At 54.4% G+C, this 16092-nt stretch overlaps 5 protein-coding genes across 5 annotated transcripts; 3 read left to right on the top strand and 2 right to left on the bottom strand.

Annotated features, from left to right (window-relative positions):
* Nucleotides 1–463: 463 nt before the first annotated feature.
* Nucleotides 464–1894, top strand: PG998_007691 (uncharacterized protein; the record flags this gene model as incomplete). Its single annotated transcript, XM_066874507.1, has 1 exon — nucleotides 464–1894. The coding sequence occupies one exon, from the start codon at nucleotides 464–466 to the stop codon at nucleotides 1892–1894; it is 1431 nt and encodes a 476-aa protein (XP_066730452.1).
* A 565-nt stretch (nucleotides 1895–2459) lies between these two features.
* PG998_007690 (uncharacterized protein) lies at nucleotides 2460–4648 on the bottom strand (the record flags this gene model as incomplete). The annotated part of the gene is made up of 4 exons (XM_066874506.1): nucleotides 2460–2805; nucleotides 2869–3641; nucleotides 3686–3701; nucleotides 3750–4648. 4 exons carry the CDS (start codon nucleotides 4646–4648, stop codon nucleotides 2460–2462), a joined length of 2034 nt encoding a protein of 677 aa, XP_066730451.1.
* Nucleotides 4649–6022: 1374 nt separating this feature from the next.
* Nucleotides 6023–8019, top strand: PG998_007689 (karyopherin alpha-1-like protein; the record flags this gene model as incomplete). Its single annotated transcript, XM_066874505.1, has 2 exons — nucleotides 6023–6274; nucleotides 6541–8019. Exons 1-2 carry the CDS (start codon nucleotides 6041–6043, stop codon nucleotides 8017–8019), a joined length of 1713 nt encoding a protein of 570 aa, XP_066730450.1. The 5' UTR covers nucleotides 6023–6040.
* A 1218-nt stretch (nucleotides 8020–9237) lies between these two features.
* On the top strand, nucleotides 9238–11822 carry PG998_007688 (uncharacterized protein; the record flags this gene model as incomplete). The annotated part of the gene is given in 3 exon segments (XM_066874504.1): nucleotides 9238–9610; nucleotides 9624–10678; nucleotides 10737–11822. The coding sequence occupies 3 exon segments, from the start codon at nucleotides 9238–9240 to the stop codon at nucleotides 11820–11822; spliced, it is 2514 nt and encodes an 837-aa protein (XP_066730449.1).
* Nucleotides 11823–13160: 1338 nt separating this feature from the next.
* PG998_007687 (uncharacterized protein) lies at nucleotides 13161–15847 on the bottom strand (the record flags this gene model as incomplete). The annotated part of the gene is made up of 3 exons (XM_066874503.1): nucleotides 13161–14300; nucleotides 14383–15777; nucleotides 15830–15847. The coding sequence occupies 3 exons, from the start codon at nucleotides 15845–15847 to the stop codon at nucleotides 13161–13163; spliced, it is 2553 nt and encodes an 850-aa protein (XP_066730448.1).
* Between the last annotated feature and the right edge of the window lie 245 nt (nucleotides 15848–16092).

The raw sequence follows: 16092 nt of genomic DNA, 5'->3' as shown, positions 1-16092 counted from the left end.
CTTGAGGCGGGGGGTTCCAAGATGACTGCAAAATGGCGTATTGAGTTTGATTATGTTACTATCCTTCTGAATATAATGCTTGCTGAGACGAGAGTCCATCTTGATTTGGACCAATCATCACTGTCTGTACTAGGACTGTATTGGACTGGGCCGGACAGCTGCGCCGGCTACTAATAGGTACCCCCTACCGACCAATCGACGGGGTGGTCCATACCAACTGTTTCTGGCATGACTTGGTTGATGCCAAGCAGGGTAGGTTCCTGATCCAGGCAGACAGACATTCAGGGGTGCCGATGGAGGTTTCAGTAGAAAAACAAAGAGTTAATAATAGACGCACAATGCATGTCGATCCAATCCAGGTCGGCCAGTCGAGTCTCGGCCAAGACAACAACAGCGACTCGAAAGTCATACCTCTCTATCGCCTATCCAGATTGCCATGATGAGCTGAGCAAGCCAGTTCCCCATGGCTGCGGCAATCTCCAAAGTGCCACTGCTTTTGCAGCCAAGAACGAAGACCTTTTTTGCGCTGTGGTCCATTGTGTCGCTTTTGCTGTTTTTGTATCACGGTGTGCCTGCTTTGCGCTACCATATCTTCCAACCCTCGTCGCCGGCGCGACCCCAATATGACTTTACCGAGGGTCTGTTCGACAACACCCTCCTAACAGCAGTCGGTACCAGTGCGACTACTGCCGATGGCGCTGCCACCGTCGCTCTTACTGTCCCTCCGTTGTCCTCGTCGCGCGAGAGCCGCATCGCCGACGCGCTGCGCGACCGCAACGTCACGGTGCATCTGGTGCTCGCGACGCGGGCCCAGGACGACGTGTCGTGGGCGAGCCGTCTTCGGATCCCCGGCGCGGCTAACCTGCGCGTCATTCGCTATGTCTCGGACGCGCCCAATGCGCCGTACCGGCCGCCCGTCCTCAACAAGGGCCGCGAGGCCCTTATGTACCTGACCTACCTGCACGACTTCTACGACGACCTTCCCGACGTCGCCATCCTCGTGCACGCCGAGGACTACGCCTGGCACGCCGAGCCCGCGTTGGGCACGAGCATGCGGACCATGCTGTCGCGCTTCGACTTGCGCGAGGTCCTCGATGATGCCGACGATGGCGACTACGAGACGCATAATAAGAAGAAGCAGGGCCGCCATGCGCGGCTGTTTAATAGGGCAGCAGCATCGGGCCAAAGCACGATTGCTGGCGACCGCGATAGCGGGCTCACGAGACGAGATTCGGGCCGGCGTGGCTACGCCAACCTAAGAACCGGCTGGCTTCACGCCTGCCCCGACTGGATCAATACGACCAAGACGTCCGAAGAGAGCGTGAAGCAGGAGGAACCCTACATGCGGGAGGCGTTCCTCGCCAACTTCGGCCCCTCGGGCGACGGCGTCTTTTTCCAACCAGAGGAGGTGCAGCAAGAGGTGCCCGAGATCCTGGCCGGCACCTGCTGCTCGCAGTTCGCCGTGAGCCGCGCCGCGGTGCGCCGCCGGCCCCGGGCGCAGTACCGGCGCAGCATGGAGTTCCTGGCCACGACGCCCTGGCCCGACTACATCGCGGGGCGGACGTGGGAGCACCTGTGGCCGTTCCTGCTCCGGGGCGCGGCGCGCGACTGCCCCGTCGAGTGGAAGGCGCTCTGCCGCATGTATGGCGTCTGCTTCGCGGGCGCCGCGGAGCAGGCCGCGTGGATGGAGCGCTGGCGTGAGCGCGAACGCCTCCGCGAGCCGCTCGAGTTCTGGCAGGAGCTTGGCCACCCCGTCGTCGCCGCGCGCGCCCGCAGCCGAATGCACGAGCTCGGGGAATGGCTGCGCAAGGGGCTCGCGGTTGCGGTCCGCCGGGGCGAGGGCGCTGAGAGGGTCGGCTGGGAGGACATGGGAGATATATACGAGTTTCAGTAGGTACTTGGTTAACGGTAGTAGGAGGATGGCACGAGATCCATGCGGACTTTAATCGGCATTCTGGGCTGCTTCAAGGTTTCCTCACAATTGTGGCTTGAGCTGTATCACCGCCCCTATCAAGGTAGACGCAGAGAACAAAACTAAAGGGAATAATAAATGGTTCATCTCGAAAGTGTCCGTCCTGGAATGGGTCAATGGATTATGATCGGGCATTGGCCTCAAAATACCGGATCCCCCGTCGCCCCCCTTCCATCCCCACTCGATACTGGATCTATTGAGAAGGAGAAGTTGTACAACCGGTCAACCTCTTAACTCGAAGCGGTCGAGAATTCACTGAGTTGGCTCTTGTGTATTTGAGCAGCCTAATCGTCCCAGAACTCATAGTATTCTGCTCCTGGATGCTGTCCAACCCAGAAGAAACGTCGAAATGGTAGCATGAGAGCTCACCGACGACGCCAGCCGAAACTCAACAAAAGGGGTGTATATCTGCGCTTGAAACCCACATTCTCAATTCCAGCAAAGAGCATCCCCCAATCCCATCTAGTGTGTACTACATAGAAAACGATCACCGGACCGCAGTTCCAAATATTTTAAAAACCCTCTGATAGCGCTTGCCCTCGCCGGAATCACACTTCGTTGGATCAGCTTCAGATATCTCGAGGCCATACTGTTGCAGGCAGCAAGTAAACGGCTTATTGGAAACCTTATCCGGCGGCCGACGACCGGCCTGCTCTGGGCCGTTCTCCTCGATCTCATTGTCGGAACTATCAGGTGGAGGCATGTGTAATTTCGTGCGCCGTATAGACTCGAGATGGGCGTCATACTCGTGCCTCTTGCACTCTTCCAAGTTGCCCCAGAGCTTGAAGAGTTGCTCGCGAAGCTGCGACAGTTGTTCCTGGTTTGCTTGCAGACTAGAGAAGCGCAGTTAGTACTGATATACGCACAGGAACGACAGCGCGGCCTCCCCCACTTACTCTACAGCATCCAAGTTGACAAGCTGCTGTGCCTCAATATTATCGACCAATGCCCATATTCGCTCGGGCTTTTCGCCCTTTGCTTTGGGTGAGGCGTCCTCAAGTTCGAGGGCGAACCGCCACTCCCAAGTTTTTGGACCAGCAAAGCTGTCCAAAGTCTCACTTTGACCATCAGATCCGGACGCCGAACCTCCGTCATAATCTTCAAGACAGTCGTATTCTGACATTTTTCTGCCAGCCGCAAAGTCCTCAAGCCTGCGTGGCCGGAAGTCAACGACACGAACATTGGCTCTGAACTTGATATTCGTGAATGGCAACGCCAAATGCTCTTCCTCTCCATTTTCCCTGGTGCGTCTCCATGACACACCATTCAAAATGCGGTCAAATGAGGAAACAGGCTGATCCTCACTTTCGCATCTTACTTGTTTGTTAAGGCCTAGCGACTCCGCTTTCTGGGTTTTCTCCTTTTGGACTTCCTGATCACGTTGTGCCCGCTGTATCTTCCGCCTTTGCTTTGCGTTGGGCTTCGTAGCAGATTCTCCATTGTCTTTCCTTTTGGCGCCAACAGCCTTGGTATTCTCGAGGCCAGCAAAGGCTTCCTTCTGTTGCTTCAGCTTCTTCTTGTACTCAAGTTTGCGCTTGAGAAGGTCTTTCAGACGTGAGTCTGCATCTTCTGTGAACTCGCTCTTTTGGATGACATCAAACCCCAGTCTTGAAGGGTATGCTCTGTCTTCCCTCAAATATCCTTCGAGGTTGCCTCCATTTCGCCCGTACTTGATCTGAAGATTACGCAACCTAATGTAACCCCCGCTCTAACCTGACTCCGTAGAGGGCTGGCATGGGGTTCGTAGTAAGTCAGTTGCAAGCATTGTTTTCCATACGGGCCCGGCCAACCCTTGGTCGTCGGGTTTTCAAACGCCGTTGTATACCCATAGGGATCACCGTCACGGCCAGATTCAGCGTTTGAAATGTCCCAGGAATGATGATAGAAGTGCTTATTCTCCGTATAGTCGGTTACCCACACAGTAGCCTTGTCGAGGAGGTCGTAAGGGTCCTTGATGACCTCGACAATCAGATCATAGAATCCGCCATCGCCAACATCTTTCAGCAAGCTAAACTTGTCCCTTACGTTGAGTGACCTGTTGGCTTGCTCTTCAAAAACGTCTGCTTCTGGGAGTGAATCCTTGTTCATCGAATGGTACATCCACGAGACATACTCGTGCTCGTCGTCTTCAACATGGCTGGCTTTGGATCCGGGGCGAGGTTTCAGGGCGTCTTTGGCGGACTTGGGAGGCATGGGAATGGCAGAAGCTGAATATACGTAGATGGCGGTCCTGTAGTTGCTGAGCAGCGAAGTTCCAAACCTATAGTCTTGCACCTTTGCTGACTTGATGAGCACGACATCCCTGAAGCCCACCTCCGGCATGGCGTTCTGAGGGCAGAATAAGTGCAATTCAATCCCAGTGGCTCCATTCTGAGCGGTGTTTTCATCGTCTATGGATTTGTCGCAGAGGGTCATGACGCATTTCCAATCTATGTTTGCTGTTAGCGAGGATTGGTCTGCTCGTCTTGCTGGTCCACGGCCGTGGTTAGACCCACCTGAATTCCTCGTTGGTATAGGACGTCGTAAGTCCCGAACTACACCAATCACGCTTACGAGAGTGCCTTTGGCGACACCCTCCCCATTCAAGACATCTTGGATGCTCTTGAAGGTCGGGGGCAACGGCTTGTTGGCTGACACACCGCGAGAAGCAGGGCTTGGGGCTTCTCGGCTTGCCATTGCGCCTCTACTGGCGATGCATAAACGTACGCATCCACATGCGCGTGTAGATGAATGGTCAGTCTTGAAGATGACGGACGAAATCGAACAAAAAGAGGGCAACAGCTCCGAGGAAGAAAGACACGCTTGTCTTATTGAATGGGCGCGACTTGACGCGTCTTCAGGCACTTAAAGTGACTTTGGTGGGCGCGAGTTTGTCACGGGTCACGTGCGCTTCAGGCGCCCCCCCAGTCCAAATGGCGTCTCGTCCCCTCCCCTCCTTCCTTCCCCTCCCCAAGTCATTTGTGCATAGGTCGCCGACAGACCTACGTAGATGGTGGGGCAATATCAACCGCAGAAAAGGATGGTCGTAGAAACATTGACAGCATGAGTCGCGGCATGTGAGAGAGCAAGAGGCTAGAGAGGCTACGAGGGACACTTGGAACGATTAGGGGCTCAGGTACTTTGGTATGTGCTGGAGTAGGAAGGCCAACAGGCAATAGGCCAGGTGGTTCACAGCTGCATCGGCATGCCTGCTTGTAGTCCTTCTTTGCGTCTTTGTCTACAATGCCTCCCTTCTAGACAATGTCCTACGTACATCAAAATGGAAACTGTATCTTGCAGGTTTCCGCGATAATAATTACTAGACATGTGTAGCAAACGTTCGGGGTCCGTTCGGTGCTGAGGCTGCTTTTTTAGTTGCCCAACCTTGTTAGCTAGTGCTTGCAGCTGTTCTGAGATTTTCCATTTTCCATTTTCCATCTTCCATTTTCCCAAGTGAGCAGGCATCCGATCGATCACTGGAAGGGTTCTTGCACTAGGTAACCTGAAAACCGCCCCCCTCTTCGAAAAGTCGGGCCTCTGTTCTGGGCTCTTTGCCGCCCACGCCCCCCTCACACATTCATTGCATACATATTTCTACCGTACACAGTAAAAGAGAGAGAGAGAGAGAGAGAGAGAGAGAAAGGGAGAGAGAGAAAGACAAGATTACCCCCCTCCATTTGGTAATTCTATTTTTTTACCAGACACACATTCAATCTCGAGGCTCCATCAGCCTTTCCAGTACTTTCTTTTTCCACCCTCTTGAGAAGGTATCGTAATACGTCGACCCCTCGTCACCTGCCAAGTTACCCATTTCTCTTCTTGACTGTCAAGATCTGGTCAATTCCCCAATCCAATTCCTACCAGGCCAACTCTACCTTAGCTACTTCGGCAAGGTAATCAAAACAAGAAAAAGGCGGGGTGTTTCCAGACGGACCCCTGGGGACTTTTACTACATACTTTGCCCAAGAAACCAAAACAAAATTCCCTTCTCATCAACACAACTCCCACACCATAACCCAACTCCATCTTGCGAGCCACACACATCATCAACCAGATTGTTGTGCGCCGTCTTGAGAAACTACCGCAATCATGGCTGATCGGTACATTCCCGAGCATCGCCGAACTCAGTTCAAGGCGAAGAGCACCTTCAAGCCCGAGGAGCTGCGACGTCGCCGCGAGGAGCAGCAGGTCGAGATCCGAAAGGCCAAGAGAGAGGAGAACCTCGCAAAGCGCCGCGGTATCGGCACAGGCGAGAACCGTCCCGGTGCCTCGCTGGGCGCCGCCCCCGACAGTGACGATGACACTGCTCCCACTGAGAGCCAGGTATGTGAATTTTCCGTCGTTACTCATCGCAGCATCTTTCATCAGCGCATCCTATCTTCGCAATCTTACAGGGTCCGATCGGACTTTCACTTTCCCTGCTATGCTTGGCGCATTCCGGAACGGATGGCACCTGCGCCATCCATGATCACAACCCCCGCAGCATGTCCTTGCTGCACTTTCTTGATCTATTACTACCCTGACCAGGCTGCCCATCTTCTTTCCATCTGTTCTGTGCTGGCCAGACTAACATGATCATTTCTGTGTAGCTCAACGAGGACCTTCCTCAAATGGTCCAGGGCGTTTTCTCGGAACAAATCGACCTCCAGATCCAAGCCACTACCAAATTCCGAAAACTCCTTTCCAAGGAGCGCAACCCCCCAATTGAGGAGGTTATCAAGACTGGTGTGGTGAGCCGATTCGTCGAGTTCCTTCGATCTCCCCACACCCTGGTCCAATTTGAGGCAGCATGGGCCTTGACCAATATCGCTTCCGGCTCTGCCACGCAAACTCAAGTCGTTATTGAGGCAGGCGCTGTTCCCATCTTCGTCGAGCTCCTGGCCAGCCCCGAGCCCGATGTTCGGGAGCAGGCCGTCTGGGCCCTTGGTAACATAGCCGGTGACAGCCCTACATGCCGAGACTACGTCCTCGGCTGCGGTGCTCTGAAGCCTCTGTTGAACCTTCTTGGTGACAGCCGAAAGCTCAGTATGCTTCGTAATGCTACCTGGACTTTGAGCAACTTTTGCAGGGGCAAGACCCCCCAACCTGACTGGAGCACGGTAAGACCCGAAGACGTATCGCTTCTCGAGGATGGAATTTCTAACTGTAATGGCCAGATTGCGCCCGCTCTGCCTGTTCTGGCCAAACTTGTGTACTCTTTAGACGATGAAGTCTTGATTGATGCTTGCTGGGCCATTAGCTACCTCAGCGATGGATCCAACGATAAGATCCAGGCTGTCATTGAAGCCGGCATTCCTCGTCGCCTGGTAGAGCTGCTGATGCACGCCTCTACCTCGGTCCAGACCCCCGCGCTGCGCTCTGTCGGCAACATTGTGACTGGAGACGATGTTCAGACCCAGGTTATCATTAACTGCGGTTCTCTGCCTTGTCTTTTGTCTCTCCTCAGCTCGAATAAAGACGGTATCAGGAAGGAAGCCTGCTGGACCATCTCCAACATCACTGCCGGTAACAGCCAGCAAATCCAGAGTGTGATTGATGCCAACATCATCCCGCCCTTGATTCATCTGCTCTCTAACGGCGACCTCAAGACAAGGAAGGAAGCTTGCTGGGCCATTAGCAATGCCACAAGCGGAGGCCTACAGAAGCCTGAGCAGATCCGTTACCTGGTAGCCCAGAACTGCATCCGACCTCTCTGTGATCTTCTGGCCTGCCCGGACAATAAGATCATTCAGGTTGCTCTGGACGGCCTCGAGAACATCCTCAAGGTCGGTGACCTGGACAAGCAGGCGGCCGGTGAGGGTGCCGAATCCATCAACCGCTATGCCCTCTTCATTGAGGAGTGTGGAGGTATGGAGAAGATCCACGATTGCCAGAACAATGCCAACGAGGAAATTTACATGAAGTCTTACAACATCATTGAGAAGTACTTCTCGGATGAGGATGAGAATGCCGATGAGGCTATGGCGCCGCAGGCCCAGGGTGCCAATGGCACGTTTGGCTTCGGCACCAATGGTGCCCAGGGCGGTGGCTTCAACTTCGCCAACGGCAACGACTCGATGGATATGTAAGGCTCGGCTGAACCTTGGATATCTTATTAGGCCCCCCTCGTGGCGACAATGCTCACCTGCGCCGGCGGGGCGCCAAACCTGGCTGGTAGCGCCATCATGTTGCCCATGTACAAAACCTGGAGACTCGCGACACGACACAACACAACAACCCCCCATACCCCCAGCATCACACAACACAGCACTTGTACCTCGATGGCGAGCAATCGTGTCGAGTCCCCGAGCAAGAGAGCGGCCATCAGATTTGAGGGACGAAATCAGGCGCTCTGGTAGCTTGAAAGCTCCAGCTCGGAAGAGGCGGCAACGGAGCGAGGACGAGAGCATGAATTAGTAATAGCGGAAGTAGCAAGAGGGTCGTCAATGGTAGCTTGAAAGCTCCAACCCTCTGTTTTCACGAGATATGCGGCAATGTGAAGGCGAAGGGTGGTGGCTACTGGCGGGACAAGGGCACGAGAGACAGAGGCGGCATGGGTCCCGCGGAGACATGGTCACTACCACGTCATGTTGGGTGCTATTTGTTTAGTGACAATGGCTATCTGTCTGCCCAACATGAGACTGAATAGCGATGGTGCGTTTTTCTTGCCCTGCCAAGTGGCTTCGGACTAGAAGAAAGACGTTGCCTCGATATCAGATTCACAACAAGCATCAGCACCGATCTATAAAAAGTAGCTTGTTCACCCCAACCCAACTGCCATATTCCAGTGACATGTCGGGCTCTTCTGAATGATCTAAATTGCCATGTTGGTTGCCCCCTTGCGCACCCCGCGAAAAGGCCTGTGCACCCTTGCACGCTTCCCCGCAGCGTCGTGGGACAAGAAATCCATGGCAATGTCACGGGGGCATTTATTCCCTGCTGGCGCTGATGCCGAGCGAGGCACGCGTGTTGGCGTACAAGCAGGATTCGTGTAATCAATCAATTCGATGGGTCAGACCGAGCATTCACCACCTCGGGGCTCGTCACAATGTGTCAAGGCTTCCCTGGTCGACAACCAACATCTCAGGGATGAGTCGCCGTAAGGTAGGATGACCAGGGTGCTGTGCTTCTTGGTGATCGACACCTTGCTAGTTTCATTATTTTAGACTGACGTTAGCCGGGCCTGGGGTGACTTGCTCCGTTAAGGAACACTCGACAAGGTCCAAAAACAACAACCGCCAAACATCTTCTCGTTGGGCATTTCTTCTTAAACTGCAGCTCGGAAGGAAAAGGATTAGAGGAACACAATGGTCCGCCCGCTTCGGAGCTTGCTCACCCTCGCCCTCGCCGCTCACGGCCTGACACTGGCTGTCGGCCCAGATGGCATCGATTATCACCACCTGCCCAGGGAGCCTGTCTTCCCTGGCCCGTGGGACCGTTTTAACAAAGCACCCGCCAACAAGTCCTACATCGCGCCCGCCAGGGTCTGGACGGTGGAGGGAAACGTGACGACAAGCAGCAACGCGGGCCATCTCTCCGCCGATGGCAGCATTCTGATCGGCGAAGGAGGCCATATCACCCTGGAGTTTGAAGAAAACATATCTGGTCGGTACGTGCATCGCGCCTGTTCCTACATGCGTGCGAGAGCTGATGAGTTTGGGTCTACCCCGTCCGTCCAGAGTATGTTTTCAAGTCGACAGTGTAACGGATGAGCCCGTTCTCATGCTTGCGTACACCGAGTCTTCTTTTTTCGTCGGCGAGCGGACGGATGCCACCAACGATGACATGTGGGATTCCCCATTGGACTTCCACCCCGGCAAGAAAACGGGGAGCATGTGTGTGGGAGACGATTTCCTGCGTGGTGGTTTCAAATATCTCACCTTGTACATCGACGACATTCCCGTCTCGGAAAGCCCCGCGACTCGACGGCTCCGGAAACTCTGGGCCGCGTTAACCAGCGTGACCCAGACAGTGCTGGGCCAGAATCCAATCTCACAACTTGTTGGCCAGGGAGAGAAAAGGCCCTACTCCAAACCCTCCATAGGTATATCCCAGATCTGGGTCAATTGCACGTCGTTTCCCTCCCAGCCGAATGGGAGAGCGTACTCGGGCTACTTCTATAGCTCCAACGATCTCCTCAACCGCATCTGGTATGCCGGCGCCTACACCTTACAGTTATCCACCATTGACCCCAAGGAGGGCTCTGCTTTGGTTCACGTCAACAGCTACCTGACCCATTACGACCCGCCACCGGGCTCATGGTACTCCAACTTCACCGTCTCCCAAGGGACTGCCGTGACAACAGATGGTGCGAAGCGAGACCGCCTGGTATGGCCTGGGGACATGTACATTGCCATCCCCGGCATTGCTGTCTCTACCTACGACATGCTGGCTGTGCGAAATGCCTTGGACGTGGTCTTCTGGCGCCAATATTCCGACGGTCGCTTACCGTACGCCGGGCCACCCCTGAGCTACCGCAACGAGTTCAGCGATACCTATCATATGCACACTCTGCTGGGCACGTATGACTACGTCATGTATTCCGGCGACATCGACTGGCTGCGCGAGAAGTGGCCAGATTACATGCGCGCATTCTACGTGAGCACCTCCAAAGTTGACTCGACGAATCTAATGCATGTTACCTCCCCATTCGATTGGAACCGACACGGCATGGGCGGCCATAACGTTGAGGCATCAGCAATCCTCCAAGTGGTGCTAAAGCGCACTATTGAGCTCTCGTCCTTCCTCGTATCCGACCCCCCTGGTCGAACTGCCTGACATCAACTACTTGGAATCATTGATCGAGCGCCTCGAGCTGGGCATCGAAGCCCTCTACTGCAACCACACAGGCCTCTACTCGGACAACCTCCAAAGCCGCCACTGTTTCGGCGACGATCACTGCGATCCCCAGGACGGCAACTCCTGGGCTCTCATCGCAGGCATGGCCAAGGCGTTCACGACGCAGCCCTACTCCATTTCCGAGGGTCTCCGCGCCCGCTGGAACAAGTTTGGGGCCCCGGCCATCGAATTCCCCAACGTCATGTCACCCTTTTCGTCCTCGTTCGAGCTGCAGGCCCACTGCGCCGCGGGCAACCACGACGCCGCCGTCGAACTCATGCTGCTCATGTGGGGCTACCTGCTCGAGGGGCCCGGCTTCACCAACAGCACCCTCGCCGAGGGTTTCCGCACCGACGGCTACGTCCACTACCCGGCCTACCCCATCCCCAGCCGCAACAGCCACGCCCACGGCTGGGCCGCGGGTCCCACGAGCACATTGACCACAGGCATCCTGGGCATCCAGCTCCGCAAGCCCGGAGGCGAGGAGTGGCGCGTCCGGCCCGTTCTGTCGACGTGGCTGGGCTGGGCGCGCGGTGGTTTCGCCGTAGTGGCGGGGGAGTTTGAGGTTATGGTCTCCCGCGTCTTGTACCGCCGCGGAGGTCGGGTCGTCGGCCACGGCGAAGTCATGGTGGTGCGCGCGCCCGAGGGAACCAGGGGCCAGGTGGGCTGGGGCGACGAAGACGATTCGTGGCAAGCAGACATGGTGGGCGGTCCCGAGCCAAGGGCCTGGGTCCGGATAAACCACGTCGGCTTGGCGGGCTCATTATCGTCGGGTGGTACGCCCGAGACGACATACGACGAGATCGACTTGCATGAAGCCGCAGCGTCTGGCTGGCTGCAAGCGGTGGAGAAGAACGACGAGCATTGGTATGACCAGGAGCTTTTTTACAGCGGCGGTCTCCTGAACTACGATCACGCCTTCCGGGAGCCCGTCATGCAGGAGCGAGCGCCGGGGGTTGTTGATGAGGCAGCTCTGGAGGCTGGGTATGTGAAACCTATCTCTCAGATGTGGACGGACGGCGACTATGATTTAGACGGAAAAGTAGATCTATAGAATCGACAAATGGATCGAACTACATTATAGTGCCTGAGAATACGCATCGTCTTGTTTGACTTGCCGGCTAGATGTTAGAAACAGGCTGGCGGTCAAGTGATTACCATGTTGACACCCTCCGTAACAACTTCATGTACAACATGAGGCATCATGATTCAGGTTTTTTAATGTGGTTCTAGGTGACAATGGTCTGTTTCGCTTCTTTGGTGCGCACGACAGTAGTGCCTCTAACGAAACGACACAAGACAGCTCCCGTTTTCTGCAAGACGGGAAAAAAGAGCTGCCACCAACAGACGCTCAAGCGGAGGGGGGTATAATAGCAAAAGCATATAAAATCATCCATGTCGTACTCCGATTTTCCATGCAGCCCACGCCATGCAATCTCTCTATCAGAGTAAAAAAAGGCGCTGTTTGTCCTTTCCGCACCGCCTCGCCATACCATGCCATCCATCCTGCACAGATATCGAACTCTCTACCTCAACAAACGCCTGGTTTAGTCGGAATCGTCAACGTTGACTATTTCGGGGGACTTCTTCTTTGGTAATGGTGTTGCCGCAACAACCCTTTCGCCTTGCCGCAAGCCTCCAACTCGCTGTTGTGAAAAGTAGGGACTCTCATGGGCCGTTTCCCTTGGGTGCTTGTGAGCCGCGTGCTTTGCTGCCTCCTGCCCCTGCCGTTCTTTTGCTGTCTCTCAAAGTGCTCTTTCGATGGTATCACCACTTCAATGTCTGACAGGGAATTGCCAGGAGCCTTCTCGAAACCCCCACCGGTCAGGCCACTTCCATCCACGGTATGCAGGGTCTTCGTAGGGCTATGGATTGGAGTTTCAGGTAGAAGGGGTAGCATGCTTCTCTCGACTTCAGACTCCGAGGCATGATCTTCTTCCACGGATTGGGCCGTCTCTTGGGGGGGATCCGCCATTGACCCTTTTGCTTCCGTGGCTTGAGGGCATGGCCCGAGGAGTTTCGATTTCCAGCTCGGTTGTGGCAGATGCTGAACGGTTAGATATCTTCGGCGATACAACTGGAGGGATCGGTGTTTTTGGGTGGTGCTTGTCGACGATGGTAACATCTGCTTCCTTTGGCGAAGTGATGGCAGCAGATGTAATATCGGAGCCTTCGACACTTTCTTGCGCCAAGACCACGGGAGATGGGCTGCTTGCCACGCCTTCTCCGACGGCTGGTCTCGCTGGAGATATAGATAATTGGGTTGCTCCAGATGGCGTCATCTCCACGGATGCCGGAGCCACATTGACCTCGCTGGAAGGTGGCCGGCTCTGCCTGTTCCGCTTGATCCTGGCAGCCTCCTTCTTGGCCCTTACACGCTCATCCTCACGTGCTATTTGCTCCCCTGCAATTGGAAGAGTAGCGTTCTGATATCGTTGCGCAATGCCGGGGCATCGATATCCCACTCAATATCCTCATGAAGCAACAGGGTGCGGATGAAAGCATCGGGGTCGTGTAAGAACCGAACCACATAGCCAAGAAGATAGACGCCACAGTCGCAGTAGTTTTTCTGAGTCGGGATGCCCTTAGCTGTCATGGTTAGAGACCCAGGGTCCGGCATGTCGACGCCTTTCTTGTCTCTCAGTTCCTTTATCAAATAATCCTTGAGGTTCCGGCATGCGGGGGAGTGCCCAGATCCCAAAGAATCTAATGTGATGATCTTGGGTTCGTCTGGGTTATGTTTTTTCCCCCGAGGATTGCCCTTGTTGAATGGTTTCTTGGGTTCTGCACCTGACACGAACGATAACTCTTCCACCTGGTTGTCGCTCCCAGCCAGGCCTTTGGCATCCCTGGAAATGGTCGATGGTTCGATGACAGCTAACTTGGGATCTGAACCTGATGATTCGAGTGACATGTGATTGATTCCAACAGTAACCTCACCAGCGGTGTTAACAGACGTTTTCGCCATCTGCTCTGTGCCCTCCTTGCATGCCACATTGCCCGATTTGCCCGCCAGATCCTCTGAGTGAGTGACACTCGAGTCGGCAGCAGGCAACGTGCCCGCCGTCGTATCTAACTTCGGCGCATTGTAGATAATGGCTATGTACCAATGAGAGAACTCGTTGATTGGAACCACAATGAAGTCTTTTGTAAACAGGTCAACCTTGGTTGTCCATGCTTTAACGCTGTCGTAGTTGATTCCAGGGCTACCCTTTGTAGGTTTCAATTTCTCGTAGAAGAAAGTGTTGTGAAAGTAGATCCGCTCCGCAAGATCCGGACGTCGTAGTTCTAGATCATGCTGGAGGTAACGTAGGTAGAAGATGATGAGATTGTCGTTCAGGAGTTGGCCTTCATCAAGGCGAGGTATATCGACCTTATCGACAGTGGCTCGGTTCTTGCCTACTGGAGGGAAGATGAGAGAATCCCGCCACTGGAGAGGCCAACTTGGATTCTTCTCAGTCCACAAGTCAGGTGGCGGCGGGCTTGGTGACTGGATTTTCCGTTTTGCGCGCGTCTGACGAATGGCTGGACTCTGCGGGGTTTCGTGGTCCAAAACTTCCACATGCTGCTGTGACATAGGGGGAGCGCATAGTATCCTTGATTCTCGGTCTTACACGAGCTGTGTCGGGACTGGCCAATGCGTGGATCAGTTTAGGCTTGGGCTGCTGCTGCTTTCGTTTCTCTTGGTTGTGTTCGACAAGTCGTATATCATCCGACTGCTCGGGCCTCTTCTCGTCCACGTCCCTAATGACATAACCATGAGTCGCTTTGGACCCAAGATTATCCATCTCTCTTGCCAATCGGTCACCCGGGACTTCCTCGACCTGCAGTGGAAAAGAACCCGGGCGAGGCATCTGAGCCCATTTCAGAAAAGCCTGCACATCTTTCTGAGACCCGAACTCGATGTGCAGCTTTGCTGCAGCACTGTAGTTAGGTTCGACAGATCGAAAAAGAGCTACAATGGGATGCGTTTTCTCCTTCGGGATCTGGACCTTATTGACCTTCGCCAAATTTACAGTGAGATATGCTAATTGTCCCAGGATGCTTCCTCGCTCGTCAGTCGGATGTAGTAAATGGCTAATCTCGTGAACACAGAGAACGCATGGTACATGCATGTCGCCAGCTGATGAAGGGTAGGCAAAGCTGCCAGAGACTGCCCGCTCGACCGATAGCCCCGTCGAGGTGATAATGTGCTTTGCTTTGATCGCGTAATCGCCCGTTGTCTTGCATTTGTTGGGCAACTGTCGAGTTGCTTGACTTGAATTAAGGCCCAGCCTGACAGGGGAAATATGACCTCGTGATTCGCCTGACGATGACGATGATAGGTTCGTGGCGATTCTCTTAGTCGGGCGGGCCTTCGAGATAGGGCTATCTCCTGCCAGCTCGTCCACGCTTGACGATCTTGGGCGTTTCCTAGTTGCCGCCAAGAACGGCCCGCGCATTCTACTCTTAACAGTATCGGGCTGGCGTAGAATCCGTTTTGTACTGCTGCCGGATTTGCTCACGAACCGATGGGCCAGTTCATCTGTGCCTACAGCGGGGTGTTCCTGTTTTCTTGTTTGAATCAAATCTATAGGGTCTTCGCTACCACCATCGTCGGATGCAAGATGGATGACCTCGTCGGCCTGGTGTTTTCCACTTTTTAGTCTGCGCGACCCCAACACCGGAGATGGAGGGTGGATAAGGCTTTCCACTCTATCGAATTCAGCCACACGTGGTTGAATAGCATCAGGCGACAGGTTGCCATGGGAGTCGTTCTTCTGTGATGGTCTGGCTGCAAGCATAGCATCGTCTCGTAACGCGAACTCTGAGTTGGAGTAGGGTACAGGGCGGCGCTCTGCGTCCTCGTCTTTATTTTGGTCGTCGCTCTGTCTGAGCCTTTGACGTTTAGAGGGCGGCGAGTCTATGGTTTCCTGGACCGGTCGAGTTGTCGATAGAGGCGCTCCGTTCGAGTTATCCCTTTCCAGGGTGTTTATTGGCGTAGGAGCCCCAAAGCTTCTGATCTTGGTCTGGGATTCTTTAGCAGCTTCTCCATGTGACCTAAACTCAAGATCGACTTACCCATATTCTTTTGTGCATTTTGTCCTTCCCCTCAGCCCTGGAACCGGATCAGCCTTGACAATAAGCACTTGCACAGTCCATGCATACCCAGTAGACCTTCGAGGCGAGCTCAAATCACAATATCGCTGGTACGGAGAGTCCCTGATAGGCCGTTAAAAGACATGTACTAAAAGCGAGTGAGAGGTTGTCTAACCATGTCCTGTGCGCATGGCTCCCAAATCCGAATTTCTTGTTCGCGTACGTAGCGGTGGTGGAAATATTGA

This window comes from Apiospora kogelbergensis (genome assembly GCF_038363985.1).
Source record: "Apiospora kogelbergensis strain CBS 113332 chromosome Unknown utg000005l_segment0_segment0, whole genome shotgun sequence".
Classification (NCBI taxonomy): Eukaryota; Fungi; Ascomycota; class Sordariomycetes; order Amphisphaeriales; family Apiosporaceae; genus Apiospora; species Apiospora kogelbergensis.
This window is presented reverse-complemented; position numbering and strand designations above follow the sequence as displayed.